General features: G+C 48.3%; 1 protein-coding gene across 1 annotated transcript in view; it reads left to right on the top strand.

Moving 5' to 3' along the window:
• LRRK2 (leucine rich repeat kinase 2) overlaps nt 1–3,795 on the top strand; it is a 73,884-nt gene extending 70,089 nt beyond the window's left edge. Inside the window, exon 51 of the mRNA XM_068401038.1 lies at nt 488–3,795. Within this exon, the coding sequence (XP_068257139.1) occupies nt 488–609 (122 nt within the window). The 3' untranslated portion in view covers nt 610–3,795. The remainder of the gene's footprint in view (nt 1–487) is intronic.
• The last annotated feature ends 15,847 nt before the right edge of the window (nt 3,796–19,642 follow it).

Genomic DNA, 19,642 nt, shown 5'->3' with positions numbered 1-19,642 from the left:
GTTGTTTGCATGAGGGGAGACTGAAGAAGTGGCCTTTTTCCAGTATACTCACTGCCTTATGAAATCAGTTCTGACTTTTAGTTTACAGTGAATGGGTTTTGAGTCTTGTAAGCATTTAGGGTATATCTGCTCAGGAAAACAGAGATGAAATTTTATGCAGGCACCTCAGTACTAGCATTAGCTGTAGCTCAGGTCAGTACCTTATGGCCCACAGGCACCAGAAATGGTTTTTCAATTGCTTTTAAATGGTATACTCTAAGTTTAGGAACTGGAATCCAAATCACTGTGCAAGTACAGACAGGTTGTAACCCATAACTGCATTTCCTCACAGAGAAATTGTCATGTAACTTGTCTTCCAGGTCCTAAGCATCATGCTTCATTGAGGCAATTTACGAGTAATTAAAAAATAAGCAGATAAGCAAACCCACTTTTAAATATGCAATAATTTTTCTCTTTTGCATATTTCAACTTTTATTTTTTTTTCCAGAATTACAATCCTGCGTGTCAGTGTGGGATATTAACCTGCCCCATGAAGTGCAAAACCTGAAAAAACATATAGAAATGAGACAGGAATTAGCAGAAAAAATGAAGAGCTTTTCTTTGGACTGAAAAGTCACCCTGCAAGTGCCATTCTCTTTTCTAGTCTTCCATCCTAACTTACTATGCAATATTTACAACTTCTTGTTGCTGGGGTTTTTAACCGAAAACCAGGAAGAAAATTGCCATGAAAGAGGCAGTTGGTATCCACAGGATACCAAGAAAAAAGGATAAGTTCTTTGTAATATTTGAAAGGACAGAAAACTATTGAGAATTTCTGAATCTAAAGTGTATCATGCATCTGTTGTTTAATTCTGAAGTTCTGCTCTCAGCAACTATGGCTCAACTTCAGGCTAACATTGTGCATCCGGTTTTTGATCCCAGTTAAATTGGGAATAAGCCAGAAGACTATAAATGGCTCTTATTTACTTCATTATCTCTACTGAGTTGACGCTGTAATAAGAAGCAAAATTTAAGCCTCTATGTGTTTATTGCAGTTTGCATGTATGATTTGCTCTGATGATTCATGTTTTAGTAATGTCAGAGCTCATGACTGAGTATATGAAAGAAAACATTGTATTTTATATAATAGCAGTGTTTAAAGGAACATGTGACTACATTACTCCTTGAAAACAACAGGCAGAATAGTCTTTATTTCTTCCATGAATAATTGACATTTTTTCATTATGATCAGAAAAAGAAGTTGTGGTACAACGACAAAATAGCTCAGAATTCAGAATTTAAATACACCAACAAGCATCTGCAAGTTGGTGTCCTCTTGCAGTACTGCAGTCTGCCTTGTTCTAGGAGATGTAGTCACATCGTTATGAACATTACCATTCACATGTACTTGTTATACAGCTCACTTTGAAAAGCCGAGAGAAAATACAGGGTGAAAGCTCTGATCTGATCAATCATTTATCAGCAGTCCTGGCTAACCAGGGAGGTGCCAGGTGACTGGAGGTTAGCAAATGTGACACCCATCTACAAGAAGGGATGGAAGGAGGATCCGGGGAACCACAGGCCTGGCAGTCTGACCTCAGTGCGAGGGACGATTATGGAGCAGATCATCTTGAGTGCCATCATGGGGCACGTACAGGCCATCAGGCCCAGTCAGCATGGGTTTATGAAAGGCAGGTCCTGCTTGACTAACCCGATCTCCTTCTATGACAAGGTGACCCACTTACTGGATGAGGGAAACGCTGTGGATGTTGTTTACCTGGACTTCAGTAAAGCCTTTGACATCATTTCCCACAGTTTTCTCCTGGAGAAACTCGCTGCTCATGGCTTGGATGGGCGTACGCTTCACTGGGTAAAAAAACTGTCTGGATGTCCAAGCCCAAAGAGTGGTGGTGAATGGAGTTCAATCCAGTTGGCGGCCGGTCACAAGTGGTGTTCCCCAGGGTTCAGTACTGGGGCCAGTTCTCTTTAATATCTTTATCAGTGATCTGGACGAGGGGATCTGGTGCACCCTCAGGAAGTTCGCAGATGACACCAAGTTGGGTGGGAGTGTTGATCTGCTTGAGGGTAGGAAGGCTCTGCAAAGGGATCTGGACAGGCTGGATCGATGAGCCAAGGCCAATTGTGTAAGGTTCAACAAGGCCAAGTATCAGGTCCTGCACTTGGGGCACAACAACCCCATGCACTGCTACAGGCTTGGGGAAGAGTGGCTGGAAAACTGCCTGGCAGAAAAGGACCTGGGGGTGTTGATCGACAGTTGGCTGAATATGAGGCAGCAGTGTGCCCAGGTGGCCAAGAAGGCCAACAGCATCCTGGCTTGTATCAGAAATAGTGTGGCCAGCAGGACTAGGGAAGTGGTTGTCCCCCTGTACTCGGCACTGGTGAGGCTGCACCTCGAATACTGTGTTCCGTTTTGGGTCCCTCACTACAAGAAAGACATTGAGGTGCTCGAGAGAGTCCAGAGAAGGGCAACGAAGCTGGTGAAGGGTCTGGAGAAGAAGGCTTATGAGGAGCGGCTGAGGGAACTGGGGTTGTTTAGTCTGGAGAAAAGGAGGCTGAGGGGAGATCTTATCGCTCTCTGCAAGTACCTGAAAGGAGGTTGTAGTGAGGTGGGTGTTGGTCTCTTCTCCCAGGTAACAAGTGATAGGACAAGAGGAAACAGCCTCAAGTTGCACCAGGGGAGGTTTAGATTGGATATCAGGAAAAATTTCTCCATGGAAATGGTTGTCAAGCATTGGAACAGGCTGCCCAGGGAAGTGGTGGAGTCACCATCCCTGGAGGTATTGAAAAGACGAGTGGATGTGGTGCTTAGGGACATGGTTTAGTGGTGGACTTGGCAGTGCTGGGTTATCGGTTGGACTCGATCTTAAGGGTCTTTTCCAACCTAAATGATTCCATGATCTAAATGCTGCTACAAGTGGTACCACAAAGAAAGCAGCATGCTACTGTAGCTACTCCTAGCTTTTAGTCCAACTTGGTTGTTTGCTTATCTCAATCTAAAAAAAAAAAAAAAAAAAAGAGAACTTTCACTTTGATATTTACAACATGCAAAGTTTCCACTTATTCTTAATTTATATTGTTATTTTGAGGGTAAACAGGGGAACCTTGAGTAGTGTAAGAATTGGCTACATCTTGCATGTAACTACCAGAATTTGTTGCCACACATCTTCAGTCAACACATGCCTTTTACTGCTCTCTGGCTCCAAGTCCAGGCTGCTGCTTACAGCCTGCACTGACCTCCTCTATATCGAGTGCCTTATTTCTGTCCCTCAGAAGACAGATGTCATTTTCTTTTTTGACAAAAGAATCTTATAGGGTGCTCCTGAAATCTCAAGGAGTGGAGTAGCCAGAGCCATTTCTGAGTTTATGTCTATAGAGCTGAACAAGGTTGAGCAACCAAGACGTTCTCGGTTCCATTTTTACATTTTTGGAGAAATTATATACTAGGCCAACAGCACTTACTGTGTCCAACCGTATCATTGTTCTGTTCTCTGCCATTTGTTGAGTGGGTACTCAGGATTCCTTTCAGATATGCACCCCAGTTTTTATGTATTCTTGTATTCTGCATTCTGAGAAGAATTTGCTATTTATATGGGATTTTATAACTCAGAAAATATATATTGTCTTATAATGAATAGTTTTTTTAAAAAAGACTATATGTATTGTGATTATGTTTATTTATAAGTCATTTTGAGATGTAAGCCTTAAACCGTTTTATTAAAACTGTGCTTTTTTAATAACATAGTCTACTTTCTCATCGCTGAATTTCCAAGGAGGAGCTTTTGTGTGCAGTTTTTGTGGTGCTTAATCCCTTACATGAGGATGATGCAAGGTCCCAGTTCTGTGGGTTGTGTTGACACAGCTGCATTCCCACTTGTTCTCTGCCTCATCGTGCACATCTTGAGCCCTTTTCCTTTCCCCACTTTGTCTTCTACTTAGTGTTCCTTGCAGCCTTTCCCAGAGCTGGAAGGTGACCTGTAAGCAGTGTTGTCCTTGCAGTCATTAGTCATTCTTCCGAGATTCTCCGGAAAAGAATGATCCGTAGGCTGAGTCTGGCCTATGTGGTAGGTGTTACAGGGCTAGCAAAGAACGAAAGAGACAACAGCAACCGAACAGGGGACAGGAGGTCATTACAACCCTGACTATATTGGCCACTGTGGAATTATCAGTGGTGAGAGGGTAAAATTCTGGACCAGGGGTAACCCACTGTGACTATTTAGCAATACAGCACTTATTCCTATGGAGCAGTGATGCAGCTGCTTCCTCCCCAAATAGTTGTTAGTCCTAGAGAAAAAGATTTGGAGAAGATCTTGTGTTGGTGTTTCTTGTTATTCTTTGCCATTTGATACAGTCGGGAAGCGCGTCTCCGGTTGTCTTGAGCCCTATTTAGCTCATTCTGCACAGCTGCCTGTCTGCAGAGCGTGGCATTTCTTGGAGAGAACAGTGCTGGGGCATATCCTGTCAAATAAAGTGGACAGCCCTCAGCATCCATCTGTTTCCTGAGGATGGGAAAGCTGTGGAAGGAGGTGGCGGCAAAATTGTTTGGCCAGAAGCTGGCAGGCAGTAAGTTGTGCAGGTCCCATTTAGGCACACTCAGGGACCGGCATCCCCTTCCCAGCTGGGACATGCCACCAAGGGGAAGAACAGCGCTTCTGTGTAACAACCATTTAAACCTGCACTATAAGGAAACCTTTTCCCAGAAGCTGACAAACTGTAAGGAAGGAGGGGGAAAAAAAAAAGAAGATCCGTGATTTGTGTGCCCTCTGGTTTTAGTGGAGCTGGTTGGAAACCAGTAGGATGTGATCATGTAAGAGTGTGAGCTCTACCAGATGTAATGTGGGGGCTGTGTGAACCTCCCGTAATCCAGGAGGAGACGGTTAGTGACCTGCTGTGCCAGTTGGACACCCACAAGGCTATGGGCGGATTCACCCCAGAGTAATGAAGGAACTGGCAAATGAACTTGCCAAACCACTCTCTATTATCTACCGGCAGTCCTGGTTAACTGGAGAAGTTCCAGCTGACTGGAAATTAGCGAATGTAACGCCCATCTACAAGAAGGGCCAGAAGGATGATCCAGGGAACTATAGGCCTGTCAGCCTGACCTCGGTGCCAGGCAAGGTGATGGAACAGATCATCCTGAGTGCCATTACACGGCACATGCAGGACAATTGGGGCATCGGGGCCAGCCAACATGGATTCATGAAAGGCAGGTCCTGCTTGACCAACCTGGTCTCCTTCTATGACCAAGTGACCTGCTTAGTAGATGAGGGCAGGGCTGCGGATGTAGTCTAGCTAGACTTGAGTAAGGCATTCGACACTGTCTCCCACAGCATCCTCCTAGACAAACTGGCTGCCCGGGGCTTGGATGGGTGGACTCTTCAATGGGTTAAAAACTGGCTGGATGGCCGAGCCCAGAGAGTGGTGGTGAATGGGGCAAAGTCCAACTGGCGGCCGGTCACTAGCGGTGTTCCCCAGGGCTCAGTTCTGGGGCCGGTGCTGTTCAATATCTTTATAGATGATCTAGACGTAGGGACTGAGTGCACCCTCAGCAAATTTGCAGATGACACCAAGCTGGGTGGGAATGTCGATCTGCTGGAGGGTAGGAAGGCCCTGCAGAAGGATCTGGACAGGTTAGATAGATGGGCCGAGACCAACGGCATGAGGTTCAACAAGAACAAGTGCCGGGTCTTACGCTTTGGCCACAACAACCCCATGCAGCTCTACAGGCTGGGGGAAGAGTGGTTAGAAAGCGGCCCGGTGGAAAGAGACCTGGGGGTGCTGATCGACAGCCGGCTAAACATGAGCCAGCAGTGTGCCCAGGTGGCCAAGAAGGCCAATGGCATCCTGGCCTCTATTAGGAATAGTGTAGCCAGCCGGTCTAGGGAAGTGATCGTCCCTCTGTACTCGGCACTGGTGAGGCCACACCTTGAGTACTGTGTCCAGTTCTGGGCCCCGCACTTCAAGAAAGATGTTGAGGTGTTGGAGCGAGTCCAGAGGAGGGCGACCAAGCTGGTGAAGGGTCTGGAGGGTCTGACCTACGAGGAACGGCTGAGGGAGCTGGGGTTGTTTAGCCTGGAGAAGAGGAGGCTCAGAGGTGACCTTATTGCAGTCTACAACTACCTGAAGGGAGGTTGTAGTGAAGTGGGCGTCGGCCTCTTCTCCCAGGCAACTAGCAATAGGACAAGAGGACACAGCCTCAAGCTTCGCCAGGGGAGGTTCAGGTTGGACATTAGGAAGAATTTCTTTTCAGAAAGGGTTATTAGACATTGGAATGGGCTCCCCAGGGAGGTGGTGGAGTCACCATCTCTGGGTGTGTTTAAGAAAAGACTGGACATGGCACTTAGTGCCATGGTCTAGTTGACAGGGTGGTGTCAGGGCAACGGTTGGACTCGATGATCCCTGAGGTCTCTTCCAACCTGGTTGATTCTGTGATTCTGTGATTCTGTAATGCTTCCTGTATACTTGGGATAACATCCAGCACCTGAGAAGAGAAAGATGATGTTTACTTCAAAAAAGAGCCTGTTTGCTCATGGGAAACAAGCAGTATGGTTTGGCTGTGGTGTACACCTGAGCTGGAACGTGTAATTAACCCTGTGTTCCTCAGAACTGTGCAGCTAAAGAATATTGGGGTTTAGACCTAAAGACAAGGAGACAAAGTGCAGAGTGAGCTGAATGCTCGACTAGGTATTAATTTTATTTTTTAAGTATCTTTCCCCTCCTGCACTATTGCCTTTAATTAGAGTCATTCGTTTTATTGGTTGCTGGCTCTGACATCTGGTTCATCTGTACTTTAATTTTAACCTTATTTCTTTTACAAGCAGTTCCTGGTTAATCCCACTGTAAAGCAATTATACAGCCTGATTTCATGTCCATTCTGTATTATATCCTGGCATTCCTCTTACTCTCAAATCTCGTACTTCCTCTTGCATCTCTTACTATTGTCCTGTTACTTCTTTACGTACTACTGTGGGGCAAAACTGGGACGTGTAATGGAGGAGAGGGAACGAGGCCTCCTGGGTGTGAGTTGATCCCCAAACGCAGGCATTTGTCACTACTGCCACTTAATAACCACACCCGCCTACCTGAAGTGAGCAAGACACATGATCCATTTTATGATGAACTCTTCAGATACCAGAGACATGAGGAAGTAGTAAGGGACAAGAATGAGGCTAGTGGATGAGGAAAAGACAATTACATTCATAGTTTTCTGTCAGTCTTTCAAGAAGAAAAATGTGTGAACAATTCCTCTTCTCACTATTTTCTGTCCTTTAAGTCATTCATTTAAAAAAATCTGATAATAGCTCCTGTTACCTGTCTGAAGAGAACCAAATTTTCTGATCAGAACTAGCAGTTGTTGTGGTTTTTCTGTCTGAATTAGTTCTTCAGCTGTATTATGAACTCATCCCACAACTGTCCCGACCTGCACATTCTCTTATATAAAGCCTTCTTCAAGGCCTTTGAACAAGTATAAATTGCAGGGGGTGGGGGGGTGGTGCCAGGGGCTGCCATGGCCGGGGGAGGCTCCGCAGAGGGGACCAGGCCAAGCACCCACAGCCAGCCTTGCTCTTCTCACCATCTCTTTTCTGCACAGGCCTCTTTAGTCATGAGGCTGCAAAATGGGAATAAAATACTTCATGACAAGCTCCCATTTTAAATCCTTTCTCAAGGGAAGGACAACCCAGAACTCATCACAGAGGGAAAGGAGAGGCCGTGGGCTCCCCTGCAGACCCTGGGTCAGCCCAACACAGTGACAGGAGCACAGAGGGTCACACACCTCCAGCATCGCCACCTCCTTCCCTGCTCCAAGTTTCAGCAGCTCCTGCAGAGCCCAGCCCACCCAGGACCATCGGCCAAGAGGACACAGCATGGCAGACAAGCCTTTATGTTGTAGAGAGAAAATCATAGAATCATAGAATGGTTTGGGTTAAGGGACCTTAAATATCATCTAAAATCATACCATGACAATGGAAGCACCCAGCTCTTTGCACTGCAAACACATTAACTTCAGGTCCTTGATGCTCAGTTCTGCTTTCTCTTGCCTGGATGTCTCAGCAGTTGCCTTGAAAACATCTGTTCTCTGCGAGGCAGCAAGAACCATCCACCCCCATGGCCACCTGCCAGGCTCCTGGGCTCTGAATTTGGATTCTAAACCAACTGAGCTAAGGCTGAGGCTCAGAAACATTGGGGTCGCACTGTTACCATCAGAGGTCACAGCAAATACATTTTAAAAATAAGAAGCTGCAGAGCTGCGAGCCCTTGGAAGAGCAGCAGCAATGCTTGCAGCTGGTGAAGCACAGAGTGGGTTGGTTTGTGGTGGCAAAGCTGCCAGCAGACACAATGGCAGCTCTGCAGTGGCCATCCCTAGCACCACCTGGCCCCCCAGCACAGCTCCCCTCCCTCGCTGCTGCTCCCTGACCAAGTCCGCAGCAGCCTGAAGAGGGGAAAAACCTGTTCAGTTTTTCTCAGCAAAGGCTCTGCAGGGCTGAGGGATGTCAGGCCCAGCCGCCCACCCTGGAGCAATAGCGTGTCTGGGGGCTGGCAAGACACAGGGCAGCCAAAAGCAGCTGCTCTGGCAGCATCTGTCCTCCCAGCGCCTTCCTCGCAGGGAGGTGCATCGTGCTCTGACATGAGCCCATCCTGCCCACGGCCACCTGGCGCCTGCCCCTACATCTCTCATGGGGGCCGGGAAGCAACAGGTCTGTGCCTGCCGGCCAGGAATATGCTGCTGTACCCAGCCGGGTGTGGGTGACACCTTACGCCAACGTGCGGGGAGGGCAGTTTTATGCACTAGCGATTTTCTTACATGATCATAAGCGTTTCCTGATGAACGCCCACATAAAACTCATGTGAATTTTGCCATTTTAAAGCCCACTGCTCTGAAACTTAGTACTCTGCTGAATTACATCCACGGGTGGGCAAAGCAAGAAGAGTTGGGCTGATGCCCTCGGGGCTTGACTAAGTGGGTGCTGACCCCAGGATGCTCCACTTGCACCTGTGGTTGATCTTCCAGGACTAAGGGAGGTGACCTCAGATGTTGAGACAAGCCACGAGGGCTTAGACATGCTCCCCAGCCCTCTCTGCGGGGAAACCGTCCATGCAACAGGGCTGACCCCTTCTCCACCCCAGCCAGGCTCTCTGGGTGCTGCTGATGGAGGACCAAGAGCCTGTCCACTCCCCCTGCAGTGATGCCACCATGTAAAGGAAGACGTTCCCCCTCTCCGCTCGCCTCCATGGACTGCTACGGCGTCAACTCTTTTGCATCAGTCTAACACTGTCAGGTTTAGGCAAAACTCAGAGGATGCTGTTAAATCGCACGCGCACAAGTAAAGTTTAATGAGTTTCCTATTGCTCCGAAGAAATTCGGCATTGGAAAAGTGAATTTTTAAACTTTTCTTTAAAGTCCGCCGCTGGAGCCCACGCTCCAGGCTGAAGCAGAGCAACAGCAGCCCCTAACGGGCAGAGAGCCGGAGGCCCAGGCTGCCTGGCTTAAATGCCACGGTTGTTCATACCCACTTTTAATAACTACCTACCAGCCAGGTAATTCAGCTTTAGTAAACAGTGATTTTAAGTGTTATCCATGTGTCAAAACTCACCTCCCTCCACTTCCTTTTTTCCTCCTCCAAAATAATAGTATGTGCTGAGCACTCTGCAACTGGAAAATCTCACGGCAGAACACACTCCCACCTTGTTATTTGTGATTACAGGAAAGCCTGCAAGGAAACAAAAACCCACAACATTCAATTCCCTGGTTTTACAGCTAAAGCCAGGCAGGGACACAAACACTTGGGCAGAAGTGCAGCCAGCTCTGGTCCAGCAGCAAGCTGGTGCAGAACAATCGGTCCTGCTGGAAGACTCTGCAATCCCCATTGCTGGAGCTGGAAAAAAAATGAGAACAAAACAACAACAAAAAAAAAAATCAATATTCAGTGTCTGCAGTGCCAATAAAAGCAGCGCCAGAGACATCCGGGAGGGACCATGCGGTGCTGCTCCTGCAAGCTCCCTGCACACGCGTGCCCACGCTGGGCAGCTCTGTGAGACATGTCACTTGCAGCTAGCTCTGGTCTCGTCACCACTGTCTTAACCTGAAAGACACTTATGAACACTGTTAGTATTATGCAGCAATTAACATCATGCAGTTCAGAATTAAGTATTCTCACCCAAGATCAGATCACCTTCAGGGACACATCGGACTCCACCATCCTGCAGCATTACCCACCAAGTACATCCGGGTCCTTGAGCAAAAGCAATCCCATGAACGGGTTTACCTTTGCCCGTAGCAGGAAGAACCCAGACAGTTTTTCCCAATAGATTCCTTTCATGCACCACTGGGACTTTATCTCCTTCTACTGTATGTAAAAGGTCTGACTGAGCAGGGCCAGCTCGGTTGATGGATCCTCTGGTGTTAACTAGCCAGGTAGCTTGTGCCAAATGCTTATCCCAGTTTTTAAAGGTTCCACCCCCCATTGCTTTCAGGGTAGTTTTTAACAGCCCATTATACCGTTCAACTTTCCCAGAGGCTGGTGCATGATAGGGGATGTGATATACCCATTCGATGCCATGCTCTTTGGCCCAGTTATCTATGAGACTGTTTTTGAAATGAGTCCCATTGTCCGACTCAATTCTCTCTGGTGTGCCATGTCGCCACAAGATTTGCTTTTCAAGGCCCAGAATAGTGTTCCGGGCAGTGGCATGGGGCACAGAGTATGTTTCCAGCCATCCGGTGGTCGCCTCCACCATGGTAAGCACATAGCGTTTACCCTGGCAGGTTTGAGGGAGTGTGATATAGTCAATTTGCCAGGCCTCCCCATATTTATACTTCAGCCACCGCCCCCCATACCACAAAGGTTTTAACCGTTTGGCTTGCTTAATTGCGGCGCATGTTTCACAATTATGGATAACCTGTGCAATAGAGTCCATAGTTAAGTCCACCCCTCGGTCACGAGCCCATCTGTATGTTGCATCTCTTCCTTGATGACCTGAAGTGTCATGAGCCCACCGAGCTAAAAATAGTTCACCTTTATGTTCCCAGTCCAAATCTATTTGGAACACTTTAGCAGCCTGATCTGCTTGTCGGTTGTTTCGATGTTCCTCAGTTGCCCGACTTTTAGGTACGTGAGCATCTACATGACGTACCTTCACGACTAGTTTCTCTAGCCGAGTAGCAATATCTTGCCACAGTTCAGCAGCCCAAATAGGTTTACCTTTGCGCTGCCAGTTGCTTCGCTTCCACTGCTTTAACCACCCCCACAAGGCATTTGCCACCATCCATGAGTCAGTATAAAGATACAGCCTTGGCCACTTTTCTCGTTCAGCAATGTCTAGAGCCAGCTGGATGGCTTTTACCTCTGCAAATTGACTTGATTCACCTTGTCCTTCTGTGGCTTCTGTGACTCGTCGTATAGGACTCCATACAGCAGCTTTCCACTTCCGATGCTTTCCTACAAGACGGCAGGATCCATCGGTGAACAGGGCATACTGCTTCTCATCCTCTGGTAGTTCATTATATGGTGGGGCTTCTTCAGCACGTGTCACCTCCTTTTCTGGTGGCATTCCGAAGTCTTTGCCTTCTGGCCAGTCCATGATCACTTCTAAGATTCCTGGGCGATTAGGGTTTCCTATTCGAGCCCTCTGTGTAATTAATGCAATCCATTTACTCCATGTAGCATCAGTTGCATGATGGGTAGTGGGAACCTTACCCTTGAACATCCAGCCTAGTACTGGTAATCGAGGTGCCAGGAGAAGCTGTGCTTCAGTACCAATTACCTCTGAAGCAGCTCTAACTCCTTCATATGCTGCCAGTATCTCTTTTTCAGTTGGGGTGTAATTGGCCTCGGAACCCTTGTATCCTCGACTCCAAAATCCTAGGGGTCGACCTCGAGTCTCCCCTGGTACTTTCTGCCAGAGGCTCCAGGTAGGACCATTGTCCCCAGCTGCGGTGTAGAGCACATTTTTAACATCTTGTCCCGTACGGACTGGTCCAAGGGCTACTGCATGCACAATCTCTTGTTTAATCTGTTCAAAAGCCTGTCGTTGTTCAGGGCCCCACTGAAAATCATTCTTCTTCCTGGTCACTTGATAAAGAGGGCGTACAATCTGGCTGTAATCTGGAATATGCATTCTCCAGAAACCCACAACGCCTAAGAAGGCTTGTGTTTCCTTTTTGTTAGTTGGTGGGGACATAGCTGTTATTTTGTTGATCACCTCTATCGGGATCTGGCGACGCCCATCTTGCCATTTAATCCCTAAAAACTGGATCTCCCGGGCAGGCCCCTTGACCTTGCCTCTTTTTATGGCAAAACCAGTTTTCAGAAGAATTTGGATTATTTTCTCCCCTTTGTCAAAAACTTCTGCTGCTGTATCACCCCACACAATGATGTCATCAATGTATTGCAAATGTTCTGGAGCTCCACCCTTTTCTAGTGCAGTCTGGATCAGTCCATGGCAAATAGTAGGACTGTGTTTCCACCCCTGGGGCAGTCGATTCCAGGTGTACTGGATACCTCTCCAGGTAAAAGCAAACTGTGGCCTGCACTTTGGTGCCAAAGGAATAGAGAAAAATGCATTAGCAATGTCTATGGTGGCATACCACTTGGCTGCCTTTGACTCCAGTTCGTATTGAAGTTCTAGCATGTCTGGCACAGCAGCACTCAGCGGTGGCGTAACTTCATTTAGGCCACGATAGTCCACAGTTAATCTCCATTCTCCATCAGACTTTCGCACTGGCCATATAGGACTATTAAAGGGTGAGCGAGTCTTACTAATCACTCCTTGATTTTCTAATTGTCTAATCAGTTTATGGATGGGGATCAGGGAGTCTCGATTGGTGCGATATTGTCGTCGGTGCACCGTGGTAGTAGCAATTGGCACCTGTTGTTCTTCAACCTTCAGCAACCCCACAACAGAAGGATCCTCTGAGAGGCCAGGCAAGGTAAACAGCTGTTTAATGTCCTCAGTCTCTACAGCTGCTACACCAAAGGCCCATCTATACCCTTTTGGGTCCTTAAAATACCCTCTCTTGAGGTAGTCTATGCCAAGGATGCATGGAGCATCTGGGCCAGTCACAATGGGGTGCTTTTTCCATTCATTTTTAGTTAGGCTCACTTCAGCCTCCAATACAGATAACACTTGAGATCCTCCTGTTACTCCTGAAATACTGATAGATTCTGCCCCTTTATGATCCGATGGCATTAGGGTGCACTGTGCACCAGTGTCTACCAAGGCTCGATACCTTTGTGGTTTTGATGTGCCAGGCCATCGAATCCACACAGTCCAATAAACTCGGTTGTCCCTTTCCTCCACCTGGCTGGAGGCAGGGCCCCCCTAATTAAGAAATGGATTCATGCTGCTCACAGGGACTGGACCTTCATTTCTCCTATTCACACTTTGGAAAAAAGAATTTGAGGCCCATCTACCCTGACTGGGGTCCTGCTCACTGGTAACTGGAGCAGCCATCCTCCTAGAAAAATTCTCTCTGGTATTTCTTTTAGCTTGCAACTCACGTACTCGTGCCTGTAGGGTACTGGTAGGTTGTCCATGCCATCTGTTCATGTCCTCCCCATAACCACGCAGGGCAAACCACAGGATACCTCGTGATGTGTTCCGTTTCCTTTGAGCTGGTCCTGTAGGAGGCCGTTTTCTCCTAACAGCTGCAACGCGGGCCTGTGTAGGTAGAGAGTCAAGTTTATTCTCAATCATGGACAGTTTGTCTGACAGTTGTTTAAATGAATCCTTGTTTTCCTTAGTCAGTTTTTCCACAGCTGAGATGCGGGTCTGCAGTGGGGAAGAAATACTATCTTCATACTGTCGCATACAGTTAGCCATTTCACCCACAGTAGAACGTGCCATAGCATCTTCTCCCCAGACTAATATTGACAATGTATGGGTGTATGTCGGTGGAGCATTCTTCACAACCTTCCAGAACATGGATCGGTTGCATTCCACTTCATCAGGATCTACAGGATCTACAATGTCCCGTGGGTGTCTATAAATGATCTCTTGCACAGCTAGTTGTCTAAGGTAGTTAATACCTTTTTCTATAGTGGTCCATTTGCTCAGGTGGCTCATAACATCATCTTTATAGGGATACCTGCTCTTTACAGCTGACAAGAATCGCCTCCAGAGACTGATAGTGTTTGACTTTCTTGCAAGCGCCTTATCAATACCACCATCTCTGGACAGGGATCCCAACTGTCTGGCTTCTCTGCCGTCTAATTGCATGCTGTCTGCCCCATTATCCCAGCATCGGAGCAGCCAGGTAATAATTGGCTCACCATCATAACGGCTGAAATCTTTCCTTATATTTCTCAGGTCCTTCAGGGATAAGGAGTGGTAGGTTATCTCTACATCCGAGTCCTCCTCTTGGGATAGTTCTGCTTTAGAAGGACCTTTCTTCTGTGATGGGTCTGCTTTAAAATGACGATCAAGGGAACCCCCATCTGTGTCAGGCCCTGACTCTGCCTGAGAAGGGCCCTCACCTGGGTCATGTGATGGCTCTGCCTTAGAAGGCTCTGAGTCATCATCCTCCTCTTCACGAGCTGATTTCTTTTGGTATTTCTTCCTGGTTACAGGAGCAATTGGTACAGATTCGTTAGATGCTGGGGTCTGAGTAGCTGCAGTGGCCATCTTGGGGGGTGTAGCAGCTGTGGTGCAGGCTGCTGAGGTTTCAGTGGATTTAGTGGCTGTAGCGGCAGCACATGCTGTAGGATCTGAGGTGGCTGCACAACACCTACAACTGTCCCTGCACCGATACTTAATCTTATCCCACATCAGAAACACATTCAGGACAACCGAAAATAAAAACATGCCACCTAGACAGCACCATCCGAATTTCACAAAATCTAGAGGAATCAGCTTGGCAGAAAAGGAGAAGGTACTATTTCCCGAAGTAAAATTGGAAGTGTAATCATTAACACAATCAGCTAAAGGACGCCCGGAGTCCGCAGATAAAATCGCTGCTACTGCGGTCAGAATAGTAACAGCCCAGTTTATCACGACATAAATCAGTATCAAACCCCATACCAAAACAATACATTTCGACCAGCGCCCACTGCTAAACTGCATGTAAACATTCATAAGAAGCAAACAATAACACAGTGCCCACAGCAGGTAAGGCATCATTACACTTAACTCTGTAAAAGGCTTTATAAAGAGATGAGATAGCACAGCGTTCAAAAATGACATTACCATCTTTGCTATCTGTTTTAATTTCCAACCCCACGTAAATCTCAAAGGAAGAAATCTGATACTCTCTCAGCTGAGCTCTCCGGGTCTCCTCCCGCCGGAGCCGGGATTCGACTTATCAGAGGAACCTGTTGGAGCTTCTCTCGTGCCCCACGTTGGGCGCCAATAAATCTGTCACGGTTTAAAGCTGGGCTGGCGATTAAACCTGCAGCAGACGCTCTCTGTTAACCCTCCCCCCCCCCCCACCCGAAGGGAAAGGGAAAGGGAAAAGGGAGAGAGACTTACGGGTTGGAAAGTTAAAACAGTTTTAATAAACCTATAATAATGAAAAAGAGTATAATAATAATATTGGAATAATCAAATATATACAAATATATATACAAAACCAAGATCGAGCTCCCCCGATGTCAGCAACGTCACCACCGGCACTGCAGGGCAGGCTCCGGGAAGGCCCAGGCTGGGCCTAGCGATGGTCGAGAGCTGGATTCAGGGATGCACGGATCAGGATCGGGGGCAGCAGGAAAACAGTCGGAGTCCTCCTTGGACACCGGCCATAGCAGAAAGAGCAAGAAGCCCGAGACCCTCGTGATCCCCCTGCTTTATACTGAGAATGACGTGTATGGGATGGAATACCCTCGTTGGTCAATTTTGGGTCACCTGCCCTGTCTGCTCCCCCCTGCAGCTGTGACCCCCCTTCGGCTTTTCACTTGTAAGCAGTGAGGAATTCAGCAGTGACCTTGGTTTCTCTAAGAAAAAGTACAGCAAGAGCCTTACTGCACAACATCCCTACCGGTGCCTCAGCGATAACTACAAACTTTGAGCGTTATCAGTCCTGGAAGCAGACACTGTCTGCAAAACATGCAGTTAGTTTCAGAAAGTGCAGTTACTTAGAGGAGACTTAGCTGAAAGTAAAAATCACTGAAAGGAAAATCGGCCTGGTTTAGGCCAAACCAAGACACCTTGGTACATCACACACTGCGAGGAGCATGTGACAGAGGTGGTCACAGATGGGTGCAGCGGGAGGCTCCTGCTGAGAGGATGCTGGTGGCCTTGGCCCCAGAGAGGAGCTGGGACAGTCCTTCCTGGGGGAGGTTGGAAAGCCACCAGCTTGCCCAAATTCAGGCCTGGAGATGAGGGCCCACAGCCAGGGAAGCACATCACCAGCTATTTTTCGTTCTGCCCCACCTCACCTATCCACTTTTCTCCAGTTAAAGGCTTTATCCTGGACAAAATTTGCTTTCTAGTTTAAAAGCCCTTTGGGCTTAGACCATTTCAGCTTTGTCCAGCACTGCTCCCCTTCAACATGGGCATCTCTGAGACCACAGGAGAACAAAGCACAGAACTGCTGTGGCTGCTCAGTTGCCCCATCACTGCTGACAGACACAAACATCAGCCTCCCAGCTTCACTCGAGGACCCACCATTCTCTGCCCTGTAGGAAAAGCCTCAGGACCAAGGCTGGGAGTTCCGACCTCCAGCAGAAGCTCTTGCAGACCCACGTGCCATGGGACACCATGTTCCCACAGCCCAGCTCCACACAGCCGCCCCTCAGCTCGCTTTGCCCATGGTGAGGGTCCTGCGCAGTGGCCACAGGCTGCCCGTTGCTCCAGCCCACACAAGGCACCCTGGGGAACAGCTTTGGGGCTCGGTACGGGCAGGGGAGCACAGGGCCCTCGCTCAGAGAAGCACACCATGACACCTCCAGTCTGTGATGGTGCAGGCAGTGACACCAGCACGGCAGCCTGGAGGAGCTCTGCTCGCCCAGAGCCTCCCGCTGTCTTGTTTGCAATCGCCTCTTGCCCAAACACCATACCAGGGTCCTCATGAACTCAGCGCAGTCTGGGTTTCTGTTTTTCACAGCTCAAGTTGCTGGTCCTGGGACTCTGGACATTTCTATTTATATACACAAAACAAAAAGAAAAAAAAGAAACAAGGCACAAGGAGATTTTGCTTGGATTCTGGTATGTCGAAGCCAGGGAGAGGCTTGCGTTCGCAGAGCGTGCCTTCAGCTCTCCCCCACAGAAACCATGCTGCACCACCCAGCTTTAAAGGTTTCTGCTTGTATGAATTTATGGACCATCTCTCAGAAGACTCTCCTGAAGACAGGAAAAGGTGACCCTGCCTTGCTCCTGGGCCAGCAGCAACCAGAAAGGCTTTGGACAGGAGACTGAGCCATGGCAGAAGGAAAAGATGAAGCACGTCATGTCATTTTAACTGAACCAGCTGAAACACAAGCCAGTGCTCTAGTGAGGCGTGCAAGGGCAGACGGTGGACAGACCTACACCACCAAACCTTTGCCAGGGCCCCGAAGACAGCAGGCAGAGTCCCTTAAGGCTTCCTGAAGCATTAACTGCTATACATTAACTATACATGCAGGCAAGGATTTCTTCTCTAAACAACAGACCACTGCCAAGGCCAAGTACTAGATGTGATTTGCATTAACTGAGTGTTGGTAGGAAAAAAAAAGTGTCTTTACAAGAATTAACTTTGCATCTAAGCACCAACCCAAGTAAGCGATGTGTATAGTAGATATCTCCTCCGACAACCCCACCTTCTGGGGTGCCTTTTAAAAAGAGACGGAGAGCTCTGCAAGTATCCCCAAACAAGCTGTTCTCATTTCCCATCTTGCCAGAAAAAAGCTGCAGCACTTGGTTACCTCTGAAGAAACAAGAGCAGGGAGTTTTCGTATCATCAATGCCACGGGAGATGTGACCAAGGTGAGCACATCCCTCCTGCTCCAACGTTACGGCATCAGTAACATGTTATACAAGACATCCTTAGTACTGAACCTTCTCACAGAGAACTAGATAGCAAAACAACGAGGCCAGAGCTGCCTCCCTGACCTTGGTTTTGTCTGTACAGTTTATCACAGCTGCATTTATACCAAATATATATCTGCCTCTGACCGTTCCTAAGCAACTACGCTGACTGCTTAGGGCTCAGTTTGTCAAATCAGTCCCTGAAAAGCTTAACAGGATCTTGGGCAAGGCAAAGCAGAGGAGGGAGAGTCCTTGCCCAGCTCCAGGCAAGACCGACTGCACCGGCACATCTCCCCATCCCACCATGGACCAACCCACAAACAGGTGCCCCAGGCAGAGCCAGCGGCCGCAGAGAAAGGCCGGGCACTGCACCCGCAGTGCAGGTCCCCACCGGGGTGCTTTTGAGATGGAAAGAGCTGAATTTTCTTTCAAATTACTCACCTATTTCTAAGATGAGAATTTCAGGAGAGGGAAGAGCAGCTTGGTTTTGCTTTTTTAAAGCAAGTCTGGTTAACCCAACCCCTCTCCTGCTACAGAGACACGTGCGTTTCTTCCTCATCTCCCTGCCAGCGAGAGCCCCAGATCATCTGCTAGAAAAGTCAGGAGGGAAGAACGAAAAGAGCTGAAGCAGGGAAATTTCCATTCACACCCCCACTTCCCTCTCTTCTCATGGTCTGTCCTGCAATCGGCACTAACACACACACCAGAGAAGGTGGCAACGGGCGGCATGAAGACAGTAGCCAAAATGTACAGGAGGATCCACTACAGCCCGACTTCCGCAGCCTCCCCCATGCCCATGCTCACCTACACCCGCCACAGCACATCTCGCACAACTCGAGCACAGCACACCACTCAGCTAGAAGACAACATTATTATAAGTTACATTAATTTACTCCTTCTGTCAGCTCACGATCAATTCCCACCCCCCCGCACAGGAATTCTCTCACAACTGTGGCTTTCAATCACACCTCCCATTTCCACCCCGCCAGCTTGCCTTTGCAGCCTCCTCCACGGAACAGGTACCTGCCCTGCACGGCCTCCCCTGCCCGCTGAAATGTCTCCTCCTGTCTTCTGCTCTACTGCAAAGCGAACAAGCGCCCTTCCTGAACTCCTGCAGGTGCCAGGGCTGGCTACATCCGTGCTTTTTTCTTTCTCTACTTAGAAATCTTTTGTGAAATACATCCACAAACACAGGAGTGAAGTGTGTCATCTGAACTCGGGAGATTTTACAGCGACTTCTTCTCAACGCCGCATGACACTGGCTCACAGGCAGCAGGGCCGAAGGTGCTCTGTCCTGTTAAAATCTCAGCTCGGTGTTTCCTCTTGAGCCCTAAGAACAGAGTTAGGTGAGAAACACCCGGTGCCATCCCCTCCCCACCTCTTGGGGCTGACACTGGCTGTCTGTGACACTGGAGTGCGGCTCAAGGGACCCAGGGGACAGCCACATCCAAGTGCAGCACTCCAGGTCTTGGAGGCAGTCAAGGCGCCCGTGCTCCTGCTAACGCAGCCTACACCCTGCGAGAGCACAGCAGCAGCAGAGCAAAACCCAAACCACACGCTGGATGCAGGGAAGACATTTTGCCCAGAAAGACAGCTGAGGGGGACAGCGGGGCCACAGTAGTCCGCAAACGGCATGCTATGAACACACCTTATGAAGGTTAAAACTTTCTTCCCCTGGGTCCTCTCCAACATCGTGTAAGAGCCAAAG

Source organism: Nyctibius grandis, chromosome 5, assembly GCF_013368605.1.
Source record: "Nyctibius grandis isolate bNycGra1 chromosome 5, bNycGra1.pri, whole genome shotgun sequence".
In the NCBI taxonomy this organism is placed as follows: Eukaryota; Metazoa; Chordata; class Aves; order Nyctibiiformes; family Nyctibiidae; genus Nyctibius; species Nyctibius grandis.
Note: the sequence above shows the minus strand (reverse complement) of the source record. Positions and strands in the feature narration are given on the sequence as shown.